Below are 13,830 nucleotides of genomic sequence, written 5' to 3' on the forward strand. Positions count from 1 at the left end.
CTGACTCGCAGGCTCCGCCTCATTCGGGCGCGGCCGAGAACTGCTTACTCCGGCGGTATCAGCTCGGACCCGGAGCTACAAGCGACGCCTACCCGCTGCAGAACCGAAGACAGCCCCCGGGAACTCTCCAGAGGCCCCGCCCACAAAGCCACAAGCCCCGCCCCTGCCAACTCAAAGATTCCAGCAGCGCTCGTGCCCGCCCCTCTGCCCTCTAGGCCCCGCCCAGCCCCCCGCCCACAACCCACAAGCCCCGCCTCCTCCGTTCGGCGCGCGCAGATTGGCAGAACTATTAGTCTCCGCTTCTCGGAGGTATGAACTTCGCCCCGAGTTTACACATTCTCTTCACGCGGCGCTACAGGCCCCGCCCAATACAACTGCAAACTTCGCCTCACAGAGCCCTGGACACTGCAGGGAATCCCCCAGAGGTCTTAACTCTGTTGGGGGACGATGTAAACTCCGCCCTCCAGGGAACGTGTGAAGTTCCCCTCAACCTCTTCCTCAGGCTCCGCCCCCAGCTACAAGCCCCGCCCCCCTCAAGCTCACAAAAGTGGAAGAACTGCGCCCCCGCAGGACTGTCACACCTCGCCCGGAGGCAGCGGTTCACCTACACGGAGCCACGCCCCCGGGGCCGCCCACGAAAGCTACAAGCCACGCCCCTGAGGGAGGCCCTCGAGTCCCGCCCACACAGAGCGTCCCGGCTGTGGCCTAGCGCACAAATACCACCCTGCGAAGAGCGCTACCGAGCCTCTTATCGCAGGTCCCACCCACACTCAGGCTCCACCCTCTTGGGCGCAAGCCCCGCCCACTCCGCGCCTGGGTCCCTTACCACCTTCGGGGTATGCCCAGATTCACCAGTCCTCCGAACCCCCATCTCTCACCAGGATGCCCTTGAACTTGGCCCTGGAGCCTTCTCCCTCCACCTACGGTTTCCGTTTGTCCAGATTTCGGGTTCTCTGGGCGAGCCCGGAGACTGGGCCTCGACAGCCGCGCGGATGGCGTCGAAAGGCCTTTGGCGCCACCTGGCCTCGGCCCCGCGGACTTACAGCCACCGCAAGGCCTCGGTAGGGCCCCTCTCTCAAAGCGTACTAATCGCTCAATAAATAGCTGCTTAATTCATTAAATGTTAGTGTTACTTAAATATCTGCCGACTCCCCCCGCGGGACAGCCCATCCTTTCGCAGATGCCCTTCGTCATATGTGGAAATTCGTCCCTAAGGGAGCTTCGCACTGGCCCTCAAACCACCCCAGAGCTGAGCTCCCCTGACAGTCTCTAAAGTGACTGGCTGGTCAAACTCTCGCTGTCCCTCCCCAACAAATCCTGTTCTCAGGGGCGAAAGCATCGCTTCTCACCTGGCGACCTAGGGCCAGGTTCCCCCCGCCGCCACCTAGTGCTCCAAAGGCTAGACACCTTCTTTGGGGGGTGTGTTGCGAAGGGGTGGGTTTGGAGGGGGAACCCCTCAATTAGGAGCTGAAGATCCTAGTTTTTAGAGACAGTATCTCAAGCGAGACGCTATCTCAGCTCTCATCTCTACATGTGAAAATACCAGCCTGGAGGGCAGGAGACGCTGAAGTTCCGGGCTAGGAACCAGTAAAATATTTTTCGAACATTAGGGCGACAGACAGGGAGCAACGCTTGAGGAGGAAGGGAGCTGACACCACTGAGCTCCAGCTGGGCCCTTTGCTTCCTGCCTTCGCTGCCAAACTTGCCCTTGCCCACCTCTGGGCAAATCAGGCCTGGGGAGAGGGATTCTTTCCAGACCACGTTCCAATGCTCGTACCCTGGCCACTACAAATGGAAGTAGGATTTAGTGCTAATAATGACTATAATAACAGTGAATGCTTGAAGCACTTCTGTTTTTTTTTTTTTTTTTTTTTTTTGAGACGGAGTCTCACGCTGTTGCCCAGGCTGGAGTGCAGTGGCGCGATCTCGGCTCACTGCAAGCTCCGCCTCCTGGGTTCACGCCATTCTCCTGCCTCAGCCTCCTGAGTAGCTAGGACTACAGGCGCCCGCCACCGCGCCCGGCTAATTTTTTGTATTTTTAGTAGAGACGGGGTTTCACTGTGGTCTCGATTTCCTGACCTTGTGATCCGCCCGCCTCGGCCTCCCAAAGTGCTGGGATTACAGGCTTGAGCCACCACGCCCGGCTGGTTTTTTTTTTTTTTTTTTTTTTTTTTTTTTTGAGACGGAGTTTCTCTCTTGTTGCCCAGGCTGGAGTGCAATAGCACGATCTCGGCTCACTGCAACCTCCGCCTGCCGAGTTCAAGCGATTCTCCTGCCTTAGCCTCCCAAGTTGCTGGGATTACAGGCACCCACAACCATGCCCGGCTAATTTTTGTATTTTTAATAGAGACAGGGTTTCACCATGTTGGTCAGGCTGCTTTCGAACTCTTTGCCTCAGGTGATCCACCTGCCTTGGCCTCCTGAAGTGCTGGGATTACAGGCGTGAGCCACCATGCCTGGCCTGGAAGCACTTCTTACATGCCCGGTCCTTTTCTAAGGGCTTTACTTGGCTTAATCCATATAAGATTCATAACAACCAACATGAAGTAAGTGCCATTCTTACCACAATTTACAGAGTAGGAAGCTGAAGGCACATGCCTAAGTGCATTAAGCCATCTGCCCTAGTTGACAAACTAGTAAATGGAGGTTTGAACCCAGGCAGATCCTGTGATCTTTACCTCCTACAACAAAGCCAGTCCATATGTGATAGCCAAGTCTCTAATCAGAAAATGCCCACACCTGGCCAGATGCGGTGGCTCACGCCTGTAATCCCAGCACTTCGGGAGGCTGAGGCATGTGGATCACTTGAGGTCAGGAGTTCGAGGCCAGCCTGACCAACATGGTAAAACCTCATCTCTACTGAAAATACAAAAATTAGCAGGGCGTGATGGCAGGCGCCTGTAATCTCAGCCACTCAGGAGGCTGAGGCAGGAGAATAGCTTGAACCTGGGAGGCGGAGGTTGCAGTGAGCTGAGACTGCACCACTGCACTCCAGCCTGGGTGACAGCGAGACTCCGTCTCAAAAAAAAGAAAAAAAAAAAAGGAAGAGGCGGCCAGGCGTGGTGGCTCATGCCTAAAATCCCAGCAGTTTGGGAGGCTGAGGCAGGTAGATCACGAGGTCAGGAGATCGAGACCATCCTGGCTATCACGGTGAAAACCTGTCTCTACTAAAAATACAAAAAATTAGCCAAGCATGGCTATTCGGGAAGCTGAGGCAGGAGAATGGCGTGAACATGAACCCGGGAGGCGGAGCTTGCAGTGAGCCGAGATTGGTCACTGCACTCCATCCTGGGCGACAGAGCTAGACTCCGTCTCAAAAAAAAAAAAAAAAAAAAATGAAGAGGCTTGCTGTGCAGGTGCCTGGCTTAGGCAACTGACTGAATGTGACTGAATGGTAGCTCTATTTTCTAAGATGGAAGACAGAGAGGAGCAGGTGGGGGTGGGGGTAGAAATTACAGGTTCTGTTCCTGCCATGCTGTGGGTAGCCCATGTCAGGAGAGAGCAGAGGCAGAGGCAGCTGGGGTTTGGGAGCCAGACTTTGCACCACTCCTCAGGCATGAATTCTCCTCTTGAGAACAGTCTAGAACAGAACACCCTGGCTTGGTGTTGACTCCAAGAGAGTCTGAACACGTGACCACCCCGTCTCCCATCAGGAGATCGTGAGCTGAGAGTTGTCCATCAAACACTGGGGTTTCTGGGTCCCTCCTCTTCCTGGCTGTGCAGGCCCAGTGCCCTCCCTCGTGAAGTGCAGCTGGGTTTAGAGCCTTGTGACAGTGATCTATTGCATGTAACAAATCACTCCAAAATGTAGTGAATTAAACAAAGATTTATTTCCCCTCATTCTATAGGACAACAGTCTGGGCTGGGATCAGCTTGGTAGTTCATCTGCTGGTCTCATCTTGGGTCACTCCTGAGGCTCCTGTCATCTATGGCTCAACTGGGCCTACAGTGTCTAAGATGGCCTCGGTCATCCCATATCTGGAGCTGATGCTGGCTCTTGGCTGGGGTCCTCAGTTCTCCACGTAGCCTCAAATCTGTCAGGAGGCTTGGCTGGGCATCTTTATAGATGGTGGTCTCACAATTGCAAGAGGGCAAAGGTGAAAGCTACAAGAGTCTTTCAGGCCTAGCCTCAGAAGTGGGCCAACATCTCTTCCCTCACATCCCATCGGTCACAACAAATCACAAGTCCAGCCCAGATTTAAAGGAGAAACAGATTCCACCTCTGTTTTTCCTTTTCTTTTCCTTTTTTTTTTTTTTTTGGTGAGACAGAGCCTTGCTCTGTTGCCTAGCCTGGAGTGCAGTGGTATGATCTCAGCTCACTGCAACCTCTGCCTCGTGGGTTCAAGTGATTCGTCTGTCTCAGCTTCCTGGGTAGCTGGAACTACAGGTGCACACCACCATGCCCGGCTAATTTTTGTATTTTTAGTAAAGACGGGGTTTCACCATGCTGGCCAGGCTGGTCTTGAACTCCTGACCTTAAGTGGTCCACCTGCCTCGGCCTCCCAAAGTGCTGGAATTACAGGTGTGAGCCACTGCGCCCAGCCTGATTCTACCTTTTGAAGAGAGGAGTGGTAAAGAATTTGTGGCCATATTTAATCTACTGTAGGCCTGAAGGCCTCCATAAATGATCTGAGCAGCTCACTCTGCCCTGGGAAGGCCCATATCTGACATGCCACCACCTTCCTCTCTTAAAACAGCACTATAAAGAGCTTGGTGTTCATTTTGCAGATCACTTTACGGGTATCAATCAGTTAGGAATGGCAAATGGCATTTGGCTCAGCGGTCGATTGCATTTTTGAAGATAGCCACTAATATATCTCCCGTCCCACATGCTATTCTAACAATGTGACATTGACAAGCCTCCACAGAGAGATGAGATCCTATATTCCCTCCCCTTGAAACTGGGTGGACCTTCACAATAGCCTTGACTGATGGAAAGGGGCAGAAGTGATGCCATGTGACTTCAGAGACTAGATCATAAAGGGAAATACAGCTTTCACCCTCTCAGTACACTTGTTCTTGGAACCTAGCCACCATGTTATGAGGAAGGTCAAGCCACGTGGAGGTGCCCTGTGTGAGTGTTCCCACCAACAGCCCTAGTTAGGCTCTCAGCCCTCAGCCCTCAGCCAGCATCAGCTGCCAGACATGTGAGTGAATGAGCATTCAGATGATTCCAGCCCCAGTGTGAGTCTTCCAGCAGAGGCCCTGGATGTCATGGAGCAGAGAAGCCATCCCCATTGTGTCCTATCTGAGTTCTTGACCCACAGAAGCCAGGAGAGAGCATCATAATTATTGCTTTTTTAAGCCACTAGGATTAGGATAATTTGTTATGTGGCAGTAGATAATTAGTAAAAGCTGCTGGTAACAGACAAGAAAAAACAGTGGGCTTAAGCAGACTTACAGTTTATTTCTCTTTCTCATTGAAGTCTAGAGGTAGGCAACCCAAGGGATGACATGGAAACTTGCATGGTGTCATCAAAAGCCCAGGATCTTTTACCTTGTTGCTCTGCTATCTTCAGCACGTGGCTACAATTTTCAAGGTCACTTCCTGCTCCAAGATAGCTGCTGGCATTCCAGCTATCACATACGCATCCCAGGCTGAATGAAGGCTGAAGCAGAGAGGACAAAAATGGCCTTCACCAATACTGCTTCTATTCAAGGGGCATTCTTGGAGATCCCTTCCAGCACCTTCTGTTTATATCTAATATCCTATAATTCAGCCAGTCATACCATATATGCCAGGGAGGCTGGAAATATTGCCTTTTAGCTGGGCACATTGCCATCTGCAGCAAAACTGGGGTCCTGTCATTGGGGAAGGGAGGACAATGGATAGTGGGCAGTGGGCAGTTGTTGGCTATGGTGTTAGAGCAGAATGGTGGAAAAAGGGTCTTTCTCATGGCAAGGAGCTGGAACCAGCATGCTGGCCTCCCTACCCACTGGAGCCTTTTTATTTATTTATTTATTTATTTATTTGAGACAGAGTCTCAGGTGGAGTGTAGTGGCACAATTTCAGCTCACTGCAACCTCTGCCTTTTGGGTTCAAGCGATTCTCCTGCCTCAGCCTCCTGAGTAGCTGTCACAGGTCCCTGCCACCGTGCCCAGCTAATTTTTGTATTTTTTGTAGAGACAGGGAGGTCTCACCATGTTGGCCAGGCTGGTCTTGAACTGCTGACCTCAAATGATCTGCCTGCCCCAGCCTCCCAAAATGCTGGGATTACAGGCATGAGTCACTGTGCCCGGCCACCCACTGTAGCCTTCTTGAATGTTTGGGCACCATAGAGTTTTCCACCTAATTTGCTTCTGAATGAGGAATTGATTTCACTCCCAAAGAAGAGAGGCTGTCGGTTAACACACAGGGAGAGCTCTGGTCTTTCACTCCACCCTCCCCACAGAGCCAGCAGGTAGCTGGACTTTTGCTAAATATCCTAAATGCAGCCTTGACTGTATCACGTCCCTGCCCATCCCCCTTCCATGGTTGCAGATTGCCCAGTTTGCTCCAGTGTACGGACAAATTCTAGGGTTTGGCATGGAAGCTACAGCAAAGCCTTCCATGCTTTCTTGCTTCTATCTCCTCGTCACACCTCAGCTCATGCCCGGCAGCCAGGCCTTTGTCTGGGCAGCATCCGCTGTCTAAGACACTGCCTGCCCTGTCTTTGTTTAGGGAAATCCACCCATTCTCCGCACCCTTCCAGGGTCACCATTAGCTGTTATGCCACCTTTGCGTGAATAGGAAAAGGGTCCCCTTTCTCCAAGTGGATGTAGCTCCATGCCAGAGTTTGGGGAGTGGCCTGTAGGCTGGATTCCATGCATGCTTGCCCCTTAGCCCCCTGCCCTTGCACAGTGAACACCCTTTACTGCTGCACGTGTGACAATGCCATGTCCAGGAGTCTTTCAGAGCTCCATCAGGGAGTCAGGACCTTCCTTTTCCCTGATGTTTTCTCTGCCTTTGGATTCCATGCCAGCCTGCCCTGGTTTGGGGCTGTCCTTTCCAGCTTTGTGTCCTTCAACCTGCTTCGTGCCCTTTCCCTCAGATTGATAATGTCAGTAGTTGCTGGGGGGCACCGAACTCCAGTCACAGACCATAGCTCTTTCTCCTCACTTTGGGGACAAGCCACCACTCTCTTAGCCCTCAGCATGCCCAGCAACAGAATGGAATCCCCCACTGAGCTGGAAGAAGGGCCACCTTGACAATGCCTTAGCAGTGACCCAGGCCCAGATACCAGATTCAGGGGAGCCAGGTGCTCAGAACGACTCACACTTGAGTCTCAGAGGCCCCAGGCTAGGCAGGGGAGGTTTCCTCTCCTCCGCTTACTTTGTTCCTGGGAACACTGAAGCCCATCTCTGAGTCCCTTCCCAGAACCCCTCATCATGCCCTGAACCACGGAGGCCCATAATGCTTGCAGCGGTGGCCTCGGACCCAAGACCCAGGAATGCACAGGCCTTCCATTCCATACCTTTATTTAATCTGCATCTTCTCAGCCTCCTCCCTTCCCCACCACCCTTGAGAGGGTGTGGAAGCCTTCGTTGAAAGGGAAGGAACTCCTCTCTCCTCCCTGGGGGAGGGTCAGTGTCCCCTGGGCCAGGACTCATTGATGGGAGAAGCAAGGGCCTGCATGGTGGAGCAAGGACTTCATCCAAGAGGCTGCGGGCGAGGCCGGGCCCCTCGGATGCCCTCTAGGTCTGGGCCCCACGGATCATCAGGAAAGTGAAGAGTAGATAAGTCCCGGAGGGCAAGGAGAGGGCGTCCCTGGGTGTGTGTGACTGATGGAGGCAGACATGGACTTTGGGAGGCAGGAGCAGAGGCCAGGGGATGTGAGGACCAGGTGAGGCCCTGAGAAGGAACCCCAGGTTGTACGGGTAGCTGAATGTGGGAGGAGGGTGCGGTGGACACCAGGCAAAACAGTACAGGTGCATGGGGCAAGGCTGTACTCCAAGAACCAGGCTCCCAGTGGAGGAACAGCACTGCTAGATCCAATCAGTGACTGGCCCTGAGCAGCGGGCGAAAGGGCAGGCAAGGAGGGGCCTATCAGGGGAGGATGGGAATGTTGGGTGAGTAGCAGGGCCAAGGCCATGGTGCCACCACAGCCAGCTCTTCAGCCCCAGGGAAGCCAACCTGGCTGGGCATGGCCCCAGCCCGCCAATTTGTGCTTCTGCATCGCTGGGAAGCTCCCAGCATGGCCTCAGCCCCGGCAGGGAAGTGTCCACAGGCAGCCTCTGCTGCAGGCAACAGCTGGCCGCAGGACTCTTTCTCCATCCCAGCCTTTCTGGAAGCTTCTTCTCCTGCCCTTTGTGAGAGGCCTCCAGGCCAGATCATTGGCCATCTTGGGGGGTGAAGCCATGCTGGGGGCGATTCTTAGGCTCCACTTAGGTGGCCTCCGTTTCCTCCAAAATGACCACGGGTCACTGCATTTTAGTCTGTTTGAGGACCCCCACCCCCACCCTCACCCCTGCCCCTTGTGTGTGGCTGGTCTGTTTTCCCGCCTGTTTTGGACGACGATCACCGGGGCATCTAAGCCCATGGTGGAATGGTGGGGAGGGGGCTACTCTGGGGGCTGTGGGGGTCTCAGAGCGCACCCTGCCCATCCCCCTGGCAGCCGCTGTCTCCGTGGACAATGAGCACCGGGAAGTAGAGGGCGTCCTCATAGCAGGGCGGGCTCTCCAGGGGTTCTGTGTCCTCTCCACGGCGCCCCAGGGGCCCCCCGCTCAGGCTGCGGAAGACCCCTGGCGTGGCCCGGCCCCCAGCGCCCAGTGAGAGGCGGCTGCGGCTAAAGGGCAGACGGGGCCCGCTGGGCCGGGCGGGGGGCAGCGAGTTGCTGCTGACGGAGCGACGGCAGCGCTGGCAGCCTCTGAGGTAGGCGCCCGAGCCTGCGCCCATGACCACGGCCTCCGAGTAGCTGGGCACCAACTGCCTGTTGGAGCAGATGTGCCACTCGAGCTCAGTGAAGTCCACTGTGGCCACGCGGGACAGCGGGGGCCCGCTGGGCACGGCCCCGGGCGGGGGCGAGCTGGCGCCGAAGAGCTTCTCCACCTGGTAGTGCACGTGGGCCGTTCCATAGGCGGCCACGACGCGCAGGGGCCACGACAGCGTGGCCGCCGACACAAGCCAGAAGACCCAGGCGCGAGCGTACCAGGGCGGGCTGCGGGGGTCGGCGAAGACCATGAGCGACTCGCGGAAGTCCACGTCCTTCAGGTGCATGCCCTCGCGCGCCTCCAGGTAGTCGTCCAGGCCCTCGTTGGCGCTGAAGAAGCGCGCCCGCTGCGTGAGGTACGAGGCCTCGGCCTCCGCGCTGCCGAAGCTGAAGCACTTGGTGAAGCGCAGCCGCGTGGCCGCGTGCTCCGCCAGCCCCACCAGCTCCTTGGAGACGTCGCGGACGCCGTGAGCCGAGTAGTCAAACTCGCCGCGGGCCGTGCGGCTGTCGGCGCGCTCATGGTACACCTGCGTGGTGGTGTAGGCGTCGCCGTTGCGGTAGCGTGTGATCTGGCGGGTGCGCCGCACGTAGTGGTAGCTGGTGGCCTTCCACCAGACGCACGGCGGCGCCTGCTGCAGCCGGCGGATCAGCGCCAGCACCGTGTGGGCGTCGGTGCGTGGCGCCTGGCAGGACCGCACGTGACAGTGCCAGCACTCGGCCAAGTAGAGGAGGTAGAGCAGGGAGACGAAGGCCAGCGGGATGTACAGGTAGCCATCGGAGCAGGGGCTGGCCGGGTAGGTGGGTGGCGGGCCACCGGCTCCCCGGGCCAAGGCAGCCTCCGGCCCCAGGACCAGCCGAGGCACTGTGGCCAGGCGACACCAGGCCACCACGGCCCCGCAGGCGTGGATGAGCAGCGTGAGGAGCAGGCACTTCCAGTGCGACTCGCGGCACAGGGAGCTTCCCAGGGACTGTTTCAGGGGCCGTTGCTGCAGGTGGGCAGAGAAAGGGAAGTCTGTGTCAGGTGGGGCCATCAGTGGGGCCTGCCACTTTGCTTAACCCAGCTGAGGGAGGTGATTCCGTGAGCCCCATTTTACAGAGGAGGAAACTGAGGCTCAGAGGGATGAGTAGCTTGCTCCAGGCTTCACATTTCCAGCTCACTCACAGTGGCGCTGCAGATTCAAACCCAGGACTCGCTGCCCCAAATCCATCCTCCACTGTGCCCTGCTAGCACTGGGCCAACTGTACACAGGACACAGCAGGCCCGCCTCTGCCAGAAGGGGTGGATCCTTGGACTGGCTATTGAGAAAATGAGTTCTAGCCCTTGCTCTGCCCTGATTTGCTGTGTGGACTTGGCTATATCTTTGCCCTCTCTGGGCCTTGATTCTTGGTCCTGTTGGTCTGGGAAGCAGGGGGAAGGGGTCCGAGGTGTAAACAGCATGGGCTTTGGAGTTTCACTGCCCAGGAGCCAGTGCTGGCTCCAGCACTTACTGTATGACTTGGGCACGTCCCTCATCCTCTCTGGACCTTAATTTCCTCATCTGTAAACTGAGTCTGTTGTGAGGATTCAACAAGATCATACGTGTGAAGATCTGAGCACAGTGTCTGGCCATGGGAATAAATATGGTCACCATTACCCTGAGACTCCCTCTGGTCCCTTGTTCCACAGGGACTTAGAATACTCAGCAGAGGCTTTTGAGTCAACGGGAGCATCTAGAACGGGGGAGGTGCGAGTCTTGGGGTGGGGAGCAGATGGAGGGCCATCCTCCACTCATCTGTGCTGAGCGAGGGGGTGGGACACAGCTGCTGGGCAGCAGGGGCCACTCCCTGGCTCAGAGGGCTTGCCACACCCTCCCTGGCAGGGCTGCCAGCCTAGCTACCTCACCCCCTGGTGCCCATGGAGAGAGAAGCAGGTAGGTATACAGTGGGGAGAGCGGAAGGGTAAAAAGGGGTGGAAAAGGTAGAAACAACAAAAGAGGGGTTAAGGGGTCACCTCTCCTACCCCAGACCTACCAGGCCTCTAGAGGCCCAAGAGGAGAGGAACCATCCCCCAGCCCAGCCCAGATACAGCCTGGCCCCGTCACACAGCACAGGAACACAGCGCCACCTGACCTGCAAAGCCTGTCAGGTACACACACACTTGTCCACGCCCCTCCAACACATGCTCATCACAGACCCACCTACCATGGAGGGCCACACTGCCTGTCACCAGGAAACTCCAGACCCTCACCTGTCCCCAGAGCACAGACTCCCACAACCATAGCATGGTACACACACATAGCACACACACACGCACCACAGACCCATCCACCACAGGACACACACATGCACATACACGTTCCACATGCAGTGAAGCCCAGAGACATACCAGACCTTCACCTGACCACAGTGCACATCTCCCCACCCCCAATGCAACCTGACACCTTGGCTCCTCAGACCCCACAGGGAGAGACCCACCCACAACGGGACTCGCTCACATGCACACACCTAGACCACTGAGTGACAACCCGAGCCAGGCACCCACTCACCCCTCACCTGACTACAGGGTACACACACCCCCAATTCACACACCCACACAACACACACACACAAGCAGGCTACATTCACCCAAATGCACACACAGCTCCACTCACCACCCTATCACCCCACACATCACTCGGGGCCCTAAGTCCTGCAGACCTTACTGGCTAGGGCTGAGGAGGGGCCATCTGGGGTCCCAGTCATCAGAATGGGCCCTCAATCCTCACCTCGAGGACAAGGAGAAGGGGTACCCAGGCACCTCCCTTCCTCTTCCCCTCCTCCCCTCTAGGCTCTGCGACTGCTGCTGCATTGCAGGCACTGCCCGGACACCTCGTGAGCGGCCGGGCTGGGCTGGGGACCTGACCCCGCGGCCCTGGCGGTGGAAGCAGCATCCCCCGCTGGGCTGCGGCAGTGGGAGGCGTGGGGGCCAGGCGCTGACGTCACAGGACGGGCAAGGCTGGATGCGGGGCGCCGGGGGCGGAAGTCGCCCCCCATATTGCTGTCCAGCCGCCCCACCCCTACCCCCAACGAGGGCCCCTGGACCCCCGGCAGGGCGGCAGGTGACCCCAATGACGTCATTGGCCGTAGGGGCTCTGGGACTTCCCTCCTCAGCCCCTCTCTTGGGGTCGCCTTCTGCACTGGTCCCTTTCACGCCGCCCCAGGCCCGGCTCCGGACCCCAGCGCCGGTACCTCTTCCCGCAGCGGCTCGCCGTCCGGGATGAGCGCGGGGACCTCCCCGCCGTCGCCAGCGCCGTCCTCGGGCATGGTGTCCTGGCTGCTTGGGCGGCCCCAGCCCGGGCACCGGGCATGATAGGGCGGAGCACGGAGGGCTGCGGCGCGGCCCCCAGGGGCGTCCGCTCGGCTCAGCGGCCGCGGAGGGAGTGCGCGGAGCTCGAGCCTGAGCGCAGCGGCAGCGGCAGCGGCAGCGGCAGCGGCGACGGCGGCGGCGGCGGCGGCGGAGGCGTTGGCGGCGTTGGCGGCCCGGGTGCCCGGCGCCCCGCCCTCCGCTGACCCCGCCCCCGCGGCACCGGCGGCGCCGCCGGCAGCGCCTGGCACGGCAGGCGCTCCGCCCGCCCCCAAGAAGCCCCCGCTGGGCGGCTGGACCCCTGGATTCTCCTCTGGCCGCGCTCGCGCTCGCGACCTTGAGCTGGTCTAACCCTCTGGCGCCTGAGCTTCCCGGGCTGTAAAATGAGGAAGAAGAATCTCCAAGGTGGGTGGGCGCTCGCGGGGTCCCATCTCTAAGGAGTAGGCCCAGAGTTAAGCCCACCCAGATCCCATCCCTGAAGCCTCACTTGGAGAAGAGGGTAGTTACAGCTGAGAAAAGCGTGATGAGTTTCACTGGCTGGGCAGGGGTGCTGGACTCAGCTTAGGACAGGCAGGCTGGGGCAAGGACACCAGGGACCCTAGGCTGCGTGACCTTGGGCCAGCATGCTCCGCTCCCAACCTCAGTTTTCCCATCTGAGAAATGGGGATAGAGGCCGGACTGAGTGGCTCATGCCTGTAATCCCAGCACTTTGGGAGACCGAGGTGGGAGGATCACTGGAGCCCAGGAATTCCAGCAGCCTTGGAAACATGGCGAAACCCTGCCTATACAAAAAATTTTAAAATGAGCTGGGCATGATGGTGTGGTGCACACCTGTATTCCCAGCTACTCGGGAGGCTAAGACAGGAGGATCAATTGAGTCTGGGAGTTAGATGCTGCAGTAAGCTGTGTTTGCACCACTGTGCTCCAGCCTGTGTGACAAAGTGAGACCCTGTGAAGAAGAAGAAGACAGAGAGAGAGAGAAAAGAAAGAGAAGGAAGGAAGGAAAGAAAGAAAGAAAGAAAAAGAAAGAAAGAAAGAAAGAAAGAAAGAAAGAAAGAAAGAAAGAAAGAAAGAAAGAAAAGAAAGACAGACATAGAAAGGTTTTGGATTCAGTTTACAAGCATCTCTCATGCCCTGTGCTTCAGCCTGTGTGACAAAGTAAGACCCTGTCTTGAAGAAGAAGAAGAAGAAGAAGAAGAAGAAGAAGAAGAAGAAGAAGAAGAAGAAGAAGAAGAAGAAGGAGGAGGAGGAGGAGGAGGAGGAGGAGGAGGAGGAGGAGGAGGAGGAGGAAGAAGAAGAAGAAGAAGGCGGTGTCGGTGGCAGAGGAGGAGGAGGAGGAGAGGAGGAGGAGGAGAAAGAAGAGAGCAGGAGGAGGAGAAGGAGGAGGAGGAGGAGAGGAGGGAGAAAGAAGGAAGGAAGGAAGGAAAGAAGGAAGGAAGGAAGGAAGAAAATACATAGAAAGGCTTTGGATTCAGTTCACAAGCATCCATCGTGCCCTGCAGGGACATGGGAACTGGCTTGCATTAGATGACCCCTCCCAGGTACACTTGGCCCCAGTGCTACTTCCTGGCCCTCCAGGGCCTCAGATCTTCACATCTG

At 57.0% G+C, this 13,830-nt stretch overlaps 2 protein-coding genes across 2 annotated transcripts; one reads left to right on the forward strand and one right to left on the reverse strand.

Moving 5' to 3' along the window:
- Positions 1-7,441: 7,441 nt before the first annotated feature.
- On the reverse strand, positions 7,442-12,311 carry TMEM151A (transmembrane protein 151A). The gene is made up of 2 exons (XM_028833212.2): positions 12,117-12,311; positions 7,442-9,895 (listed from the first exon to the last, which is right to left on the reverse strand). The coding sequence occupies exons 1-2, from the start codon at positions 12,189-12,191 to the stop codon at positions 8,564-8,566; spliced, it is 1,407 nt and encodes a 468-aa protein (XP_028689045.1). The 5' UTR covers positions 12,192-12,311; the 3' UTR covers positions 7,442-8,563.
- Positions 12,190-13,410, forward strand: LOC144334571 (uncharacterized). Its single transcript, XM_077964877.1, has 3 exons — positions 12,190-12,194; positions 12,255-12,636; positions 13,377-13,410. The coding sequence occupies exons 1-2, from the start codon at positions 12,190-12,192 to the stop codon at positions 12,580-12,582; spliced, it is 333 nt and encodes a 110-aa protein (XP_077821003.1). The 3' UTR covers positions 12,583-12,636; positions 13,377-13,410.
- The last annotated feature ends 420 nt before the right edge of the window (positions 13,411-13,830 follow it).

The sequence above is a fragment of the Macaca mulatta genome, chromosome 14, assembly GCF_049350105.2.
Source record: "Macaca mulatta isolate MMU2019108-1 chromosome 14, T2T-MMU8v2.0, whole genome shotgun sequence".
Taxonomy (NCBI): domain Eukaryota; kingdom Metazoa; phylum Chordata; class Mammalia; order Primates; family Cercopithecidae; genus Macaca; species Macaca mulatta.

What these genes read in the sequence shown, in the direction of transcription:
- TMEM151A (XM_028833212.2), bottom strand. Translation starts at nt 12,191, where the DNA reads ATGCCCGAGGACGGCGCTGGCGACGGCGGGGAGGTCCCCGCGCTCATC. An exon ending in GCGAGCCGCTGCGGGAAGAG is followed by an intron (nt 9,896 to 12,116) that starts GTACCGGCGCTG and finishes GCCCACCTGCAG; the next exon opens with CAACGGCCCCTGAAACAGTC.